General features: G+C 35.1%; 1 protein-coding gene across 16 annotated transcripts in view; it reads right to left on the bottom strand.

The window, feature by feature from the left end:
- LOC122327191 (R3H domain-containing protein 1) overlaps positions 1-19,443 on the bottom strand; it is a 39,902-nt gene that overhangs the window by 12,299 nt on the left and 8,160 nt on the right. For 10 of the 16 annotated variants that reach the window (XM_043222378.1, XM_043222383.1, XM_043222391.1 and 7 more), the window contains exons 2-16: positions 16,084-16,270; positions 13,471-13,678; positions 12,358-12,396; positions 11,562-11,648; positions 5,845-5,974; positions 5,659-5,737; positions 5,299-5,358; positions 4,667-4,807; positions 4,461-4,569; positions 4,189-4,284; positions 3,810-3,838; positions 3,668-3,721; positions 3,344-3,561; positions 657-905; positions 333-496 (exon numbers count right to left, since the gene is read on the bottom strand). In XM_043222378.1, coding sequence (XP_043078313.1) covers positions 333-496; positions 657-905; positions 3,344-3,561; positions 3,668-3,721; positions 3,810-3,838; positions 4,189-4,284; positions 4,461-4,569; positions 4,667-4,807; positions 5,299-5,358; positions 5,659-5,737; positions 5,845-5,974; positions 11,562-11,648; positions 12,358-12,396; positions 13,471-13,647 — 1,632 coding nt within the window. In that variant the 5' untranslated portion in view covers positions 13,648-13,678; positions 16,084-16,270. The remainder of the gene's footprint in view (positions 1-332; positions 497-656; positions 906-3,343; positions 3,562-3,667; positions 3,722-3,809; positions 3,839-4,188; positions 4,285-4,460; positions 4,570-4,666; positions 4,808-5,298; positions 5,359-5,658; positions 5,738-5,844; positions 5,975-11,561; positions 11,649-12,357; positions 12,397-13,470; positions 13,679-16,083; positions 16,271-19,443) is intronic. The other 6 variants (XM_043222389.1, XM_043222390.1, XM_043222382.1 and 3 more) reach the window with 5 other exon arrangements.

Genomic DNA, 19,443 nt, shown 5'->3' with positions numbered 1-19,443 from the left:
TCATCTAAAAATAAATATTTAACTAAATTAAAACTTTATATAAAAAGAAAAACATGATATTCAGCTAAATTCAAAATGACTAATAAATAAATGAATAAATTACTTATTAAATTTATTTTAATTATTTATTAAAATTTCTAAATATAAAATATTTTGAAACGTTATTTAAAAAGACAACATTTATTAAAATGAAATGTAAAAAAATCTAAATTATTCAATGTAAAAATATCAAAGAAATAAAAAGAGTAAGTTGAAACATTTATTAAAAATGAAAGTATACTAAAATAATATTTAAGGAACACATTTTTCAAAAAACATTAGTTTTCCCTGACCTGTGCTAGAAGGTGATTGGCTGGCTGAGGTTGAGGAGGAGGAGGCAGAGGCGGAGGGGCCGGGGGAGGGTGTAGAGCCATGGGCTGCTGGCCCCGCCCCTGCTGTGATGTCAGCGTGGGGTTATAGATCACTGGGCTGCCATCGGGGTTAACAAAAGGCTGACCTGTAGAAGACGAAAAAAGAAAAACACGCAGTCAAAACCAAATCCACGTTTACGAACTCTCTTTTGCGCAACAACAATTTAGTACGAAAAGTTAGTAATCGCGAATCAAAAAGTGTCGCAGCGAACAGTCCGTCCTCTGAGAAAAGAGTCGGTCACCAACCTGTCTGCGGATTGAGCAGCACGCTGCCCGGCGGGATGGCGCTGCTGTCCAGAGGGACGATGTAGAAGCTAGGGTTAGTGTTAATGTTAGCGTTAGTCGCGCTCTGAGCCGCCGGGGCCGGTGGAGGGGCCGCCGGGGCCACGGTGAAGCCCCGGCCGGAGTGGGACAGAACGGGGCCGGGGAGCGGCAGCTGAGTCGGCCGAGAGAGCGACCCGGAAGAGGAACCTACGCTACTAGAAGAGTCTGAACCTGAGGGAGGACGGAGAACCGGAGAGCTTTTACTGGCACAGGCAAGGTATGGAGAGCCAATGAAGAGCGGGTGATGGGCGGGGCAAAAACTAAAACGCAGGAAATGATGTCGTAGGGAAGGAAAGAAAAAGAACCATGAAGGCGGAGTCTAATATCAGCCCCAAAAAAGAGAAATCCGATGAAGGTATGATCTATGATGATATCTTCTGGTTATTCATTGAAATAATCAGGACTACTAAATCTTCAAATAGTTTTATTATTAATTTGATAAAATCTTTATTATTGTTAAATTCCTAAACACATATTTATTGACTTAAACCTAGTGTTTTTTTATTCATTGGTATTAATACTTTTTTTATTTTTTAAGATGCATGCTACTATATTTGTTATGTTCTATATGGATTTATTTAGAACAGTCTCAAAAAGAGTAAAAATTTTTTTTTTAATAATTTATTTTATTTCTGATTTTATTAAAAATAATCTAATTATAAATACAATTTAACAAAATAATGATTTGCCGCTTAACCACGTAAAAGCATTTTATTAGGGATGAAATAAAAATAAATAATAAATATATATTAAACATTAATAAATTCCACAAATTATTTGTTAGTAAATAAAAAAATGAAGACACTACAATAAAAAGTAAAGATTAAGAATAAGGATTTAAGATTTATATTTTGAAGCAACATTAGAGAATAGCAACATTACAGAATTATTAAATAAATACAAATTAGTAAATAATTAAATCATTTATTATTCATAGTTATTTATTACTTTACCTTTAATACACATTTATATTTTTATTTAAAATAAATAATAATATTAATACGTTTTTTTACTTTTTTTTAAGACTGCTTGGACTGAAAGCCATTTCTTTTAAAAATCGTAGGATAATTTAATTAAAAATAAAATCGAACAAAATATTCGTATAAAATTATGAATACAGTGACAAAGTTACTAATGAAAATAAACTAACAAAATAAAAATTTAAATGAATTATTTGTTTATATCTTAAAGCCAAAAAAAAATTAAAAATCCTGATGAAACCTCTGGATATCAACATAACACCATTTGCAATCATTTGTAGGGCTGTTCAAATGTAACTGGGCAGGAGGAACGATCCAGCGGTTGCTGAATGAAAGAGGAGCGCCATTAAATATTAAATATGATAAATATATATTGGCGTCGACTCCTTGAGCTTCTAAATGCCAAAGCATAAATAACCAATGAAGCCGGAGAGCAAACAGCTCGGAATATCAATGTGTTCTCTTAGCTGTTCCTCGACGGACATGAAATGGGTGAAAAGAGGGCAAAGAGATGCTTTCCGCCACACACATGCACATTCTCAATGCACGGCTGCCTAAAGCAAGAACAAGACATTCTGAAAATAAAAAATAAAAAACCAAACAAAATGATGAGCATAGCAGAACGGGGCTGGGATGGTGAAAGTCAAAACATACTTTGAGGTATCTGGACACTTAAGACAAACAAGAAAATCTCTCAAAAAGGTCTTAATTACTTCGAAAATTGCTGTAATTTTGAATTTAGGGTTCATGTTGGAATTGCCTGCAAATGTGAAATTACAGTAATTTCAACATGAACTGCAGTCGGTAAAAAAAAATAATAAAAATAATAATATTCGCTTTATTTTAAAAAAACCATAGACATGTAGAGATGCACGATATATATTGGAGACCATTACCACAATAGACAAATATTAGAATGATTTAATTTTAAAATTTAAACTTATACCATCCGATTACTTTAAATAAACTTATAAATGTGAGAATTTAAATGGATTGGACACCAGCATGAACATTTTTAAATTGCAGAATACTTTTAAAATCAACACAAAAGCTAATATTTGCGAACTGATACTGTAACAGCACCTTCCATGTAAAACAAATATCAAAACAAAAATATTACGTTAAGAAATGTTATACATCAAGATTACTTGAGAGATCGGTTACTTAACTCGACGGTAAATAGGGTTTTCAATATGACAGGAAGTAGATGGGAGGGGCTTCATTCATTCTTTATATTTAAGTATTTTTGACTTTGTTCATGTTTCTCAATTCGGACTTTGTGATTCACAATTATGATTATTTATTACTATTATTATTATTATTTTTTTTTTTAAAATCTCACAATCCTGAGAAATACATTTCTCAAAACGGACAAATATTCACTGAACATTATTAAGTAAAACAGAAAGCTGAAGGGGCGGGGCTTAAACAAAGGGCCTCGGTGCTGTCGGCAGGAACAGGAAGCCATGTTTTGATGAAAGACTTTGCAATAACTTCAAGAACGATTAAGGAAGTAAACTAACTTAAATCCGCGGAAAACAGGATCGAATTCTAATTTAAAAAGCATCCACTCCAAATCTATGGTGCATCTCTACCAGGTCTCCGGGTGAAGGAGGGCGAGTTATTTACTGGTTTTGGACAGTTTCCCGGTGCTCTTGCTGCTGGCTGTACTGTCTCCTCGGATCAGCAGGCTGATGCCGCTGAAGCTGTTGGCTTTGGTCATGGCAGGCTTCAGGTTCCTGTGGGAGCTGTCTGAATCCGTGCTGCTCCAGGGCCGAGGGTCCGAATACTTCAGCTCGTTCTCGGAGCTGCTCTGACGGCTGTTTCCCGAGTGCCCGTCTCTCAATCTGAAGAAAACAAACAAAACAACCGTTGAATGAAAAGCGCTAAACCACCGTCTCTTTTAATGCAATGTAATTAAGCAAAACGAACAAAGCAAACAAAAAAAACTACCTGAATATCTGTCGTCTTTGCTGAGTGTTGATGAATGTCACATCTTCTTGAATTCTAGAGGACATTTAAACATCATGATCATATTAGAAGATACACAAGACAACACACAAACAAGAATAAGAAGTGTTTTTTTTTTTTTTACCTTTTATCAAACGGAAAATGTTCCTGTCCCTGCAGATAAAAAATAAAAACACGTTGTAAAAAAATAAATACCAAAAAAAGGAAAATACAACTATATATATATATATATATATATATATATATATATATATATATATATATATATATATATATATATATATATATATATATATATATATATATATATATATATATACACACACACACACATATATATATACACATATATATACACACACACACACATTACATTATTTTCATAAGAAACATTTCATATATTTATCAGGTTATGCATTACTTATTCTAGTAAAAATAAACAAAATTAACTATTAATACATGACGAAAGTAAATAAGAGGTTTAAATTAAGATGGAGACGCACATCTTGGGCGAAGATCCTGTCTCTGGCACGCTGATACTCCTCCTCTCGCTCCTCGATTGATTTACTCCGTCTGTCGTCTTTAAGACGCATCCGCAGCTAAACACACACACACACACACACACACACACACACACTCTCTTTATCTTTCTGACTGCTGTATTGCACCAGTTAATAAACACGTTACATTTATTTGTTGGTTGTTGGATTATTTCAAGGAGAATTTATGAGTACTACATTTTTCAGCTTCCCAAACGTTAGCACACATTTCTCACCCTGCCGTCATCCTGGTCCAGGCTGGAGTTATCTCTCTTTAAGATGTACCGCTTTTGGAAATCATCTGTTTTATCATCTTTAATGTGTTCAGAAAACTTCTGATCCGGTCTGAGAGAGAGAGAGAAAAAAAAAGTGCTACATTGAAAAACAACAAAAAAAATGGTTCATGTTTTGACAGCCGAGGTTAGTTGAAATGCACTCATACATTCTAGTGTTGCTGGTTTTGTTGATAATGACTGATTTCCCGGTCTGATCGACATTATGGTCCAATCCAAAATACGCCGCCACCCTGTGAAGCAGCATCCTGTGGTATGATGTCATTGGGGGGAACTTCCTCTTCTGACTTCTGTGACAAGAAACAAAAATGTAGAGTTACCTACATTACCATGTTCAATGAAATGAGCTTGTGTGTGTAAAATAAATGACCAATAAAATGTTTAAATCAAAGGCGAATGTGTGTTTAAGTAATGTAAATTATTTAACTGCATAAAACCTCATTTGATGATGATAATAATAAAATAGTTTATATTTATATTAAATGTCCAATACCTAAAAAGCAGGGTGTAAAGAAAGATTAATATAAAAACATTATTAAATATGTTCATTCTACTTAACCATATTTAATTTAAAAAAAAGATATATTGTTCTAAAATGGAAAATTGTGAACAAAAATGTAAAAAAATGTATATATATATATATTTTTTTTTTTTTTATTTATTTATTTATTTAAATTTTTTTTTTTTTTTTTTAACATACACACATGCACACACCCAAATGAAGCATGAAAAGTAATTATGCAAATTTAAACTGTTCATCAGTTTTTCTGGCTCAACTTACTCAATGTTACTAATGAAGTCCAGAATATCTTGCTCGAGTTTCAGCAGCATCATTCTGTCCCTGTAAGAACAGCATTCATTAGCATTTATCACAGCTCATCAACCTGATGAGAATCCAGCGCACAAGAGCCACCATATTCCGAGAACAGCGTTCCTCTAACACGTTTAAAACTAAAAAAAAACACACCAGCTGTTAACAAGCATGACATACCATCAAAATAACATAACATAACATAAAGTGTACAATTGTCAAAAAAAAAAAAAAGAAGTAAAGTAACGCTAGTGCACGTTTTAACAACGATTTTGGGAAGGAGCTCGATGAAGCGACAGGAAGTAATGACTGCATGGGGGTTTCACACACCGGGTGTTGTTCTTCAGCGTGTTGACCAGAAACTCATGGAGGTTTACTCCTGTGGAGTCTGTGTAGTCCTGACTGGGATCTGAGAGAGAGATGGAGAGAGATTCATCACACACATTCTGTTGCATCCATCTGGCTGGTGAGAAAACACCTCGTCTGCCAAAAAAACAAACACACACACACACACACCTCTTGAGAGCGTCTTCTTGGACAGCGGGTCTGTTTTCTCTGGCTTTTCTGAGATTTTCTCACTGTCCTCATTTTTGATGGACGTTTCGTCTTTTTCGAAAGACTGACTGAGCTCGATATGAATCTTTTCCTGTCAAAAACAAACAAATAACAACAGAACGCGTTTAGAAATGATAAAAAGCACAAAGGGTCGATCCATTAATACAAGACGCGTTTGATAGGAGCGCACGTTCGCATTTAGGAAGCGCTAAGAGCGTTCGCATATTTCCCCGGTTGCCAAAAAGAGACTTTTTTTGATGATTAGAAGACAAACAGTGGCTCTTTTTCGTCATTATGAAGTGAGAAAGGTAATTTAAAGCCAATTATGATCTCTTTCCCTTAGCTGCAGCTAATCAGAGGAGTTTGATTAAAATAGTTTGCGAAGAGAATTAGCAGAAGACTTTGTAATCATCTCAAGTAATAAAGACTTGCCTTTTCCCACATAATCACAACAAAGAACAAAAGAAGTTCAATATAAACCCTAAACTATCAACAAAACTATTAAAGTTAAATGTTTCATAACGTTTTGAAAGAAAAAAAATATATATTCCGGCTTAAATTTTCGATTTTAAGTTATCAATGTACTAGATATTTTTTTTTAAAGATTTCTTCTTTTTACTCAGTAATTTACTAATATATCAGACTGATATTGGTAATAAAAATGAACTTTATTTATTAAACTTATTAGCTTTTTTTAGCTTTAGATTAGTCAAATGTCGAACTACCTGATATTTTAGCTAAGCACATAATAATAATTTTTATTAATAATGAAAATAATATAAATAATAAATAATTCATTCTGATAATTCCATCAACAACAACAAAAAAAAATAATGCTAATAATTTTTTCTGTTTTATATTATATTATAACTGATATTTGGCCAAATGTCACAATAATGGTGGAAAAAAGCTAAGTGATAATGCATATAATAAATAATAATAATAATAATAATAATAAACAACAATAACCATAATAACAAATAATAAATTATTTCAGTCTTCAGATTATAGTAGACTGCTATTGTCAAGTGATTTTGGGGCAAATAAAAAAAAAATTGAAAGGAAAAAAAAAAAATTGAAAGAAAAAAGCTAAACCAATACACCAATTCTTTGTAAAATGCAAAAATGTAATCAAAATGTAAAAACATTAAATAAATTCAATGAAATAAAATACATAAAGTGTTTATATATTGGCCAGGTCCTTTTTGAGAAAAAAAAACTAAATAAAACAAAACAAAACAAAAAAAACACTGATGGAAATCATTAATACTTTGTGAGTAATTTACACAAATGCATTTTGGCTCATATTTCATAAATGCTCATCATAATCGTACAGTAAAGTGCATAAAATTACGCCTAACAGTCAAAAACTACTTTGAATAGTGACGGCACAAGCAGAAAGTTCGTGATAGTAAATATATTCCATTCAGGTGCAAGGCTTTCGGGTTTAGAGGGCATTTGGCCGTTTCGACTGCACATGAATTTATATTTCATGAATGGGATTTACAAACTCCCTCGAGGAGAAACACAAAAGGATTGTGGAGGTTATGAGATCATTCTGCCCTTCTGTGAGCTTTGGACTCGATCCCGCCATGATCCTTCACTCCGATGCTAAAACTCGGCTTTATTTCAAACTCGGAGCGAGGCGAAGAGCAGCCAGATGAACAGCAGTGGCTTTAAAGAGATAGTTCACCCAAAACACATAATTCTGCCATCATTTATTCACTATTTTAATCCCAAACCTTCTAACTGACTGACTTCTGTAAAACAGAAAAGGAGACGTTTAGGTGAACGTTCACGCTGCTCTCTTCCGACCAATGGAAGTCAATGGGAACCGCGGCGGTAGAGCTCTAAAAATGACTAAAAGTATCATAAAAATTGATGCATACATTTTTACATATTTACTATATTTATGGCCATTTAAGGCACATTTTTGATGCTGAAAGTACAGGAAAAGAGCAGCTGATAATTTAAGTTTGAAATAGACTTATTAATATTTATTAAAACACAAAAAAACTACTAATGCGCAAATTAAAGAACGATTCAATGACATATCGCCCAACGCAATATACCAAACACTGTGTAAATTAGCATAGACGCCAATAAGGAGTGGATAATCAGTACTGATGTCGTTGCGACACGGGCACAAAATAGTTTAACATGTTTTTTTTTCTTTTTGCTAAATTATAGCGCAAATACCAATAATTTGACAAGCGCAAAACAATAGTAAATTGCACTGCGATTAACTTGAATTAGTTCTGTCTAATAATTAATCGAATTTGAAATAAGTTTTTTTAAGTTTATTAAGTTTTACATGAGTGTACTGTGCATATTTAAATAAAATACCACATATTTAAAATATATATATATATATATATATATTATTAGATATATACATGCATGCATTTATATATACACATACATGATAAATATACAGTACAGACACATCATGTAAAAAAACAACAAAAAAAAAACGTATTTTGGACGAGTTTAATCGCGAATAATCTTTTGATAGCACTATTTTTAACACTCTATTAAAGGGATACTCCTACAAATGCATATTAAATAAGGTCAGGCGCAAAAATACCTGCATCCACGCCTTTTCAGCGCCAATTCATCACTGAGCACCTTTAGTAAATCCTGACTATTTTAATGCTGAAAGACGGTTTGCGCCGATGTAATATAGTAAATCTGGCCTTAAGTAGCAAACAATGATCGGCTTCATTTCTGCGAGCTTTTATGTTCGGTATAATTCGTTCGCCGCCGTTTTTTTTCCCCCGGTCCCCGGCTTTCTCTTCGCCCCTCCGCAGAAGAAAGACCGGCCCGAATTAGCCGTCGAGCTTCTGAATGAGGACAAAAATGTCACGCTACACGAGGGACGGCGAGAGAGAAGACGAATGGACGGATCGTGAATGAGAAGGTTGTGAAAGAGCGAAAGGGGAAAGGTACAGAGAGATGAGAAACGTCTATGAATAGAGACCCTCTTTCCTCGGGGAGGAAGTCTCGCTCACTCGTTCAAGGACGCACACTTGATTAAGGACGTTTATTCGTCTTTCAGGCGCTTCGTCCACAAAGACCTTGAGTTCTTTTCTTCCTCACCTGCTCTCGCACTGCATGACTTCCGATTGAAAAAGAAGACAATCACTTCTTTTTTTTTTTTTAATAACAAAATGTCTTTTGAGCAACCTTGCTTTTTAAAGACATCAACACTGTCTGCTGCCTGTCTATCGAAGGTTATATAGTCAAGTTGTGGCACATTTTTTTAAATAAACAAACACATAAACAACCTTTTCTTTACTTTAGAAAAACATGACAATTATGAAATTTCATAAATATGATAAGTGTTGTAAATAGAAAAAGAGATGCAGATAAAAATGAGGAAAAATATGCACTTTGTGGATTATTAACTATAATAAATCATTTGTATAGATATGCATAAAAAATAATTAACTTGTGTATTAAATTGATTCAGTGATTTTAATAAAAATAAATGTATATTTGAAAAATATAAAACCATGAAATATAACTGAATGATGAATATTTTAGATTTTAGAAATAAAACAGAATTTTATAGTGTTATTTATTTTTAATTATTACACATATATATATATATATATATATATATATATATATATAAATGGAAATTATGTAAAACCAATTATACAAAAGATACACAAGTTATTACTGTTATATATATTTTTATATATTATGCAAATGTCTTTAGTGCTAAGTGATTACATAAAATGCATAAAACAATTTTTAAGTATAATGAATATGATATATTTTAGATAATAAAGATGATATTAGAAAACACTGCACAATTTAAATATTAATATTTTAAATATATTAAAATGATAATAATTCTCCATTCAAACTATTTTTAAAGTAAAGTAGTAAATCTAAAGTATTGATGTTACATTGTGAGAAAAATAATTGTGACACATCAATACACGACTGTATTCCAAAACCCTTTTTTTACAAAACATCTATTTTTCGCAAATGACCATCAATAACCTCCCTACGAAATAAGCAAACGAGCAAATAAAGTCGCAGCCTCATATAGAAAGAGCTGATGGTGCTGACCGCCCGCAGCGAGCTCTGGGCTTCCTAATAGCGGCTCTAAGCTGCAGACTAACCTAATAAATAGAACAAAAATGGGGTTCGGATGAGAACAGGCAATTATAGCGATCCACTGCGCTCGGCAGCTGAGACAGGAAAATTGTATTTGGTATAGATGATGGATGAATGCAATCGTGCGCTGGGGACACGCGAGCACACGAGCACCTTCAATAAACGCACAGCTCTATTAAATACACGCGCACACACACACACACACACACACACACACAAAATCCACTTCAAACACACGCAAACATTTTTACAACTAAGTGCGGTGCTGATGTTTTGACAGCATTGTCATTGTGAGACGAGAGGTTAATTGGTTTGATGTTTCTGAGTGAAGATTCTTATGCTCTCCAAGGCTGCATTTATTTGCTAAAAAGATTGATTTTTATTGCAAAATATTTTTGCAATTTAAAACATTTGTGATCTATCTTAACGCATTCTAAAACGTAATTTATTTCTGTGATGCAAAACTAGATTTTCAGCATCACTGCTCCAGTACTTGTCACATGATTCTAATATGCTGATTTGCTGCTCAATTATTATTAGATTTTGTAAATCATACGTTCTTCCTTGATGAACAGACAGTTCAAACTGAAGTTATTTGTACCACTGTAAGTGAGCTGCTGTTAATAAGAGAAAAGGAAGGAAATAGACCATATTGTTAAATGCGTTTACGGTAACAAAAATAAATGACAATTACATTAAATTTACATAAAAAATTACAATTACATAAAAATAACAAAAATGCTTAAAATTAAAACAGCAAAAAATAATTGAAATATATATATTTGGTATTTTATATAATTATTTTGTACATTAGTGTGTTATATTTATCACATTAAATGAATAAAAATTTAAAATAAATGTGTAACAATTTGTTTGTGTAGCTAGTGAATCAAACTACTAATATTGGTTCTCACTACAGTTGATTTGTCTATATATTATAAATAGAACACAAAAATTATAGAAATTTAGATCTTTTCGGGGTAGATAGTGAACCATAAACTCTATTAATAATGGTTCTTTTTACAGGTTTTTTTTTATGCATTATATTTTCCCTCCTCAGAAATCTTTGATGAATAGACAGTTCTAATGTTGAAATAAAAATAATTTCCAACAAATATATTTAATTGGCCACTTTAAAGCATCCTTCCTCCATAAAACTATTTTATTTATTCACTTTTTTTTTTTAATAGTAGTTTTTCACAGTTTCCTCAAAAATACGAAAAATCGTAAATTATACTAAATCAGCATATTAGAATGATATCTGAAGGGCCACGTGAGTAATGACTGCTGAAAATTCAGCTTTACCGTCACAGGAATAAATTACATTTTAAAATACATAAAAATAGAAAAAGAATCGTTTAAAACTAACAACATAAGAAAAAAAAAAACGAAAAATCGCTTGAATATAAATATTTTTATTTTAAATGGTTTGTAGTTAGTAGGTAAAGTCATACTTTAAGGTAAAAAACTAGTATGCTACACACACACACATATACACACACACACACACACACACACACACACACACACACACACACTCAATTTACCTGTTCGTGTGTCAGTTCTCGGAGCGGAGGCGGAGACGGTTCCTCACACACCGCCAAGCTGCGCACTAACTTTAACTTGCCGTTGGACTGGAGGAGAGTAACCATGGTTACCAAAACGTCTGGCACTCATTCGCAAAAGAACGTCCAACAACGCAACTAAAAATACACAAGCACCGCTTCGCAGCGTCTCGGGAGACTTTTCAGAGCTCAGGGGAGGGGTTCGCGATTAGGGCGTTAATCAGAAGCGCGTTTATTAAAAAACGGATCCGACACCCCCCCGAACGTCTGAAAACCTCAAAGTACGAGCAACACGAAACAAACGGCAAACAAGCAGCTCTTGACAGTTTTCATACGTGAATTATTATCGTTTAAAAATGATAAAACACAAGAGGCGGCTTTTCGCAGGCAACGTCAAAACAACCCGAACCAACGTACTCAACATAATAAAAACAAAAACAGTGCGGCTGTTTGAAATGCAGTGATGAAACGCATCAAGAGCGGAGCAGAATTCGTCACTGTAGGTGGGAAAAATCTCCGGAGGCGGCGCTCGGCTCTTACAAACCCCCAGCACCTCGGTGCATGCTGCAGAAGTGCTAAACGCAGCATTCCCCCCCGAAGCACATTTATTATTCTTTACCGACTCGAGCAGGGGCTTTTATTCCCACAATGCACTGCCGAACTCTCTCTCGCTCTCTTTTTCTCGCAAGGCACACAGAGTGCAGGCAAACAAAACACAACCAACGGATCCCAAAATAAAATAAAAAGCAAATCAATTCATGCTGCGATCATACCGTACCTTGGACCGTTTAATAGCCTGTGCTGATTGGCCGAGCTGCTGGTGTTTAGAAAAAAAGGGAGGTAAATGCACATTGTTTGTCATTGCGTAAGAAAGCTTTGTAACAATATGTATGTACATAAATGCAATTTAAAATGTTACTCTTACATTGCTTTTGTATTATGACTAAAATTAAAGCAAAGTAATTGCATAGTATAAATCTACAATATAATTTATATACATGTATAAATATATCAAATATCATTAAAAGTGAAAATATAAAATATAAAGAGAAATATAAATAAAAATAAAATATATGCATTTATATCTGTTGTGAAAATGTAAATAAATATATATAAATAGAAAACATAAGTTATTTTAATTAGAGAACCATAGTTTAAATCAAAACTCAAAATCTGCAACTCAAAATCTAAAAGAAAAAAATGTTTCACATATGCAGATCTCCTTCCATTCATACATAATATACGCACACACACACATACGTATTTGCACATATAAGTCTTGAAATATGTTAAGTGTCTGCAAAAGACGTGTATAATTTAATAAGCATAATGTTCATTTTATATTAAGTTATTTGACGTATCGCCCAGTCCTGGGAAATTGTGTCAAATCCAGAAGGTCAAAAAGTTGCGTTGCACGTTATTGCAGGTAATATATATATCGTTAAAGGAGTATGTGCACCAGTGAAGCAGCTAATTGTGCAGGAGAGGAGAGAGAAATGAACAATGAGCGAGGAAGAGAGCTGAGATCAGCATGTGTTTCAATGCACCTGGCCGCTGCCCTTTCTCAATGCACCAAGAGCAGATGGTGGCAAAGTCACACGCGCGCACACACACACGCGCTCGCACACCCTGAGGGTTTGCAGATAAACCAGCAGGATTTCAGGTGCAGATTAACTGTCCTCCCTCTCTTTCCTGGCATTAGCCAATCACACGCCAGCTTGGATCCGGCTGACTGATTCTCCACTCATCTCGGTGTCTTATCTCTCTCTTTAAGCAGAGACATTAGGACAATGGAAACCACGGCAACTGCACACTACCATCCCATAATAAGACATTAGAGAGTAGGCGTCGGACTACATTACCCATAATGCATCGCCGCCACTAGGTTTACCTGAGTTTGATGGGAGGAACTTTGGTCCGTCACACACTCCTGGGCGTGTGTGTCGTTGTTCTGGGGCGCGTGTTGGGGGTCGCTGAGGGTCACCGGCGGGTCGGCCATGTGCGGCGCGTCACTCTCCAGAACCTTCATAACGTCACAACTTCTGGTGTCCAGAGAAGATTCAGACATTATCCTCAGAAGCAAGACCGAAAATCACCACCTTTGAGAGGAAAACACACCCTGCTGATTTAGTCGACGGCTCGATGATGTACATTTCAAGTCGTTACGTCGAAATTACCGGGTTTTCACTAAGTTAAAATTATAAAAAATGTAGCGGGCTTGGGGGAAAAGTATAAATTATACAATGCCAAAGGCTTGCCTCATGAATATTAACGATGTCTGAAGGTGCTTTGTAACCTTCCTGGAGTGTGAGGTCATGTAACCTAATTAATATCTATTTCCCATAGTAGTATTCGTTAATTAGCCACCTGACTAAGAGCCTAATTATTGATCTCGACCAATCAGTTAAGCCTACAGGCTAGTGTCAATCTACATAATTAAAATTCATAAGTGACTTTTCTCATAGGCACATTTCGGACTCGATTTGGTAACTAAACGAAGGCTATGTCTTTGAAAATCTAAAATAAATATTATTAATCGTTGATTATCGATAACGCCATCCATAGAGTCCCAAACTCATTAAAACTCACGATGCATTTACGATGCCTCCACCACAGGATTTGTAATTTTCAGATATACTGTCAACCTATTAGTTAGTCACTGATGTCATGAAAAACGTGAAAAATCATGTAAAAGTATTATTTTAAAATATGCATTTAAATAGTCTGTTACTGTGTGTCAATTTACGTAACTCCCGAATACGCAAGTTACGCAACTACTGAAATGTAGATACAAAAAAAAAAAAAAAAGAATGAATTTACTTTATCCATACCTGCGAAATATGAGTTAACCAACTACTTAAATCTAGATACTCAAGAGAACAGTTATTGTATTCTGTAACAAGTTACGCAAGTTACTTGAAATATAGATTAGCAATAGATATTTTAAGCATTACTTTAACTGTTTCTGTAAAAAATAAAAATGCATTTACGTAATCCAAAACAAGTTTCGCAAGTTAAGTAACTATTACATTAAAAATACCCAAGAGAGTATGCATTTACTTAGTCTGAAACAATAAGTTACGCAAGTTATGTAATGGTTGAATCGTAGACAGGCAAAAAACAATGCATTTACGTAGCTTTATTTTAAGGTGTCCATAACACAGAGTAATTACCTCGTAGGTACTTTGTAGTAGCCGTTGTTGTTACGTTAAAGAAATTGTACTTGCCATGTAACTAAGTTATGGAACAGTTTGTAATTATGTAGATGTAACGGGCTGCTACTGTTACACATTTGTTACAGACGGTCTGTAAGCACCAAAAGATTGTTACATATGTTTTGCAGACGTTATGCAACACAATTATAAATTCAAGTATACAGACATAAGCTATTTAAAATAAAGTGGATAAAGATTGTACTTAAGGTTTACAGTATGAATACACATGAAGTACACTATCTAGCTGCACCTTAGTTTGATTTATCCCATTAGCACAAAAGCTTAAATACTTGTAACACCTTTGTAATTACATAAAAATTACAGAATATTACACAGGCGTAAGCTACTTAAAGTGTATCAAGATTGTACTTTAGTGCTAGTAGCTGTGTAACAGACTCGGTCTATAACGTGTGTAACAGTAGCTGCCTGTTACATCTACATAATTACAAACCGTAATTACAAGCTGCTCCATAATTTAGTTACACGATAAGCACATTTTACTTCATATGAGTACAATGGCAACTACTAATTATGCAATTACTCTGTATTAAAAACACCTTAAAATAAAAATGTGCATTTGTGCAAGTTGTAGCTATAAGTTACACTAATAAAAACTATTGAAAGATAGATCTGCAAAAGAGAATGCATTGGCATAACTGTGAATTATTCAAGTCTAGATACTCAAGAGAACGCATTTACTTAGCCTGTAACTATTACGCAACTGTTTAACTATATGTTAAACTAGTTAAATAACTGTTGAAAGATACATCTTCAAAAGAGAACGCATCGGTGTAGTCCATAAACGTAAGTTACGCAAAGTGCTAAATTGTACTACGCAAGTTACGTAACTATTGAAATCTAGATATGCAAAAGTTACATTTAAGACGTACAGATTTTCTGGTAAAATAAATAAATTGCATTCATGCTTCAACTTTAAATTACGTTACTTACATGAAAACATGATATATCTGCAAAAGAGAAGGCATTGGCGTAGTCTGTAACTTATTTTATGTAACTTACATAACTATTGAAAAAGAGAATTACTAAAGTAGATGCATTCTCTTGATTTTTAGTAGTTGCGCAACTTACGCAATATTTACAAAGTAAATACATTCTCTTATGTGTAACTATTACGCAAGTTACGTAACTACTGAAATCTAGACACGCAAAATAGAATTGGATACTTCTGTACGTCGAATTTCTGTTTTCGCAAGTTAATAGAACTAATAAATTGTTTGTGATAAAACTAAAAGGTATTTGTATTTATAAAATTACATAAGAGTGTTTACCGGCTGTGCTGTTTTCAGGACTGGGCTGGAACCTTAGGGAGCGTAGGACCCTGGGGCCTCTGGAGGCAGCGGGGTGGACTGAGAGACGGACAGGGGGCAGCAGCAGTCCCATGACCCCCGTCACCAGTGCTCGGGTCGGGTCGCCAAGCCACGGCTCACGCACACGCTCCGCATCACCCTCGGACACCTGTCACACACACAAGGACGGAGGTCAGGGGTCAAACACGGCGAGGTCAAGGGGTCAGGGACGCACGGACACAGCAGCGTCGGCGAGGGGGGGAACTGAACTCATTTGACAGAGCCTGGAAGTCTTTCGGGAGCAGAAGCACTGCAGCGCTTTTGAAAAAGTGTCAGGGTGGTGACATGAATATGGAGAACAGACTGTGCCGCAGAGAGACAGGAACATTAAAATACACAGAGAGGAAGTCATGTTCAACGCCGAACCTTTGACGCATTTTAAGCGTTTCGGTGAGCTAGAATGAATACCAAGCCGAAAACACGACTCCACCCACAATTTATAAATATCTTGTGTTGATTAGAATACCGTAATAGTTGCTTTGACAGAACTGACTCAGTTCAGTAAGATAAGGTTTAGCTTATGCATATTAATTAAATCTACCTGATGTTGCATCGGTACAACTAATTAATTAGCGAATTTCTTGAATCAAGAACTACAAGTTCTATAAAAACTGTGGTCGTTCTCATTTAAGTTCTAACTATTAAAAATAATTAATAGTATCAGCTCATCTCGCAAAACTATCATAAATCATTTTTATGTGTATTTCCCATCTTTAGCAGTTGGGGTTTTTTTAAGTTTAAATTTTTTTTTTTTTTTTAGTGCATCAATTAATTTCGGTTTCTTGCAAAAGCAATATTTTTAATTTCATTTAAGCTTAATCTAATATTGATATTAATTTAATTTCAATTTAATACAGATGAAAAAATTACTAATCCTGCTAAATTAGTCAAATTTATTAGAAATTAGAAAATTTATTTTTCATTTTAATTTTGGTTTGATTGATAATATTTTTATGTGCCTATTTGTTTTATTTTCATTATAATTTTGTACTTAGAATTTATGGAATTATTTATAAAATTATATTATTATTATTATTAAAAATTTTGTAGCTTTTTATAGCTTTAATTTCAGTTAGTTGCTGACATTTCTAATTATCATTTACGTTTTATACTTTTATTTTAGATTCATTTCCAATTCTACACGTAAAACCAATTTACCAATTCTAAGAATAATGAATTTTAGTTTACTTTTTAGTAATTTTATGCACCTTTTACATTTGCATTTTAATATTTAATTCCATTTCGGTTTAATTTTATTGTTATTGCTTCCATTCTGGTTAAATTTATTTGCGTTAGTTTGTAAGACTTTAATTTTAGTTGTTCATGTAATACTTTAATGTTTTCGGTAGATTCAGGCAGTGATGACAAATCAATACAGCAGCAAAATTACCAATCTTTCTGATTCAAATCATTACAATTATTTAAAAATATCGCATAGCTGTGTCATAACCTTCCTATCACGCTAAAGTAGGCTTCATCCATTCAAGCTCGTGTCCGAATGAACATATGGGACAGTCTTCACCTGGGTATCAATGACCCAGCAAACCCTCCCCTCACCCATCCTGCCAGCGCCAATCAAGAAACCCACGCCAAGTCAAGACCCACCCTGTATCTCGAGGTCAAACGGGCCTAACCTTACACGGTAATCCCGCAAAGTACGCCAACTGGGTCCGAATGCAGCATCCAATCCGAGTCCGGCTAGCGATTTACGTTACTAAAACCACCATTGGAGACGCATAGCCCCACACACACACACACTGATCAAAATTCAAAGGATTAGCATCTCGCGCAATGTGACAGTAACGCAGGTGGCGGCAATGACAAGAACAGGTGGGTACGACCACACGCGCGCACACAAACACGCAAGCTGTCATCCAAACAGCCAGACGGTCCATCAGAATGATCCGAGACCGTGCCATGACTTTTCCATGAGTGTTTGCGCACCGGTCACTGGCGTTATCCCACGTCACCGCAGGACGCATGCGTCTCTTCCTCTCCTTTGGGCTCAAGAGCCGCTCCAGGTCGCTGGGACAATGGGCGGCGCAATTGTGCACCTAGTGACGCTCTCAAGGACAATTATGACTTATGAGAGCGCTTTTCCGCCCACACACGGATCGAAACACCTACGCTTGGGCAGGAATTACGCGAGCGCTGTTCATAAATATCTGAGCATCTCTCTCGCTGCGGGCTAACCTCGACGCCGGCGTATCTTTTTCTCCGTTTATGTCGAGGTGAAGCGAAAATCCGAATCTGCATTTCAAAATACGCCCTCCACCGCAACTCCCCTCCCCTCCCGCTCGCACAACAGTTTTCGCTCCATATTCAATAAGTTCTTCCGAGCATCACTACAGAGAAAAAGACTCCCCGTGGACCTCGACGGCTGTATATTTTCACAAACTTGACAGTACAGATGTCCGAGTTTGATGCTTGGGGATATAAAAAAAAACCAACCAACCAAAAAAAAAAAACAACCACTGCAGAAACACACACAAACATTCCGGTTGCGTTTCAAAAACTACACCGCATTTCTATTCGAATAAATGTCAGAATAGACGTATAACGCCTGTAAAAGATGCCTTGGTAGGCAGAATGCGTCCAAAAAAACTAATTATGATGACTAAAAGCGTGTCTAGGTAGTTAAAAATGCTCATAAGGGCAGCTTACTAGATATAAAGCCCGAAAACAATCAAATCATAAAATGCACAATACTGCGGACTAGATAGAGTTTACATAATTTCTAAGTCATGAAGCCCAAAATTCTTTTCGTGGTAGGTTGACACCCTAGATATACAGCATCATACCTGTATGTAACCTAGGGAGAATTTCATCAAAGCCCTCTAGGTAGGCAGCTCACTAACATTCACTGGGTTTGATGCCAAAACGTGCGGCGTATGTAGGGAGCTCATTTGGAACAATGCCCAAAAACGTTGTCTAGGAAGGCAGCGCTATATATGATGCATGCAATTGTTGCCTAGGCAAACCGTTAATATGATTCTGCTGCATGAAAATGCAGTCTAGGTAGGCGGCTCAATAGATATAATGCCCTAAAATGCATCTAGGAAATCAGTTCGCTTCGTGCGATGGCCAAGAACGCTCTCCGGGTAGGCGTATAACAAGTTTTTACATTAACATGTATGCATTAAGCAGGTGAAAACGATGCCCAAAACTGCTGCTTAGGCAGCACGAACAGTATAATGTCCTAAATGCATCTAGAAAGCCAAGGTACTATACCCAAAAACGCCGTCTAGGAAGGTAACACACCAAGTATAATGGATGATTGCT

Source organism: Puntigrus tetrazona, chromosome 22 (assembly GCF_018831695.1).
Source record: "Puntigrus tetrazona isolate hp1 chromosome 22, ASM1883169v1, whole genome shotgun sequence".
Taxonomy (NCBI): Eukaryota; Metazoa; Chordata; class Actinopteri; order Cypriniformes; family Cyprinidae; genus Puntigrus; species Puntigrus tetrazona.
Note: the sequence above shows the minus strand (reverse complement) of the source record. Positions and strands in the feature narration are given on the sequence as shown.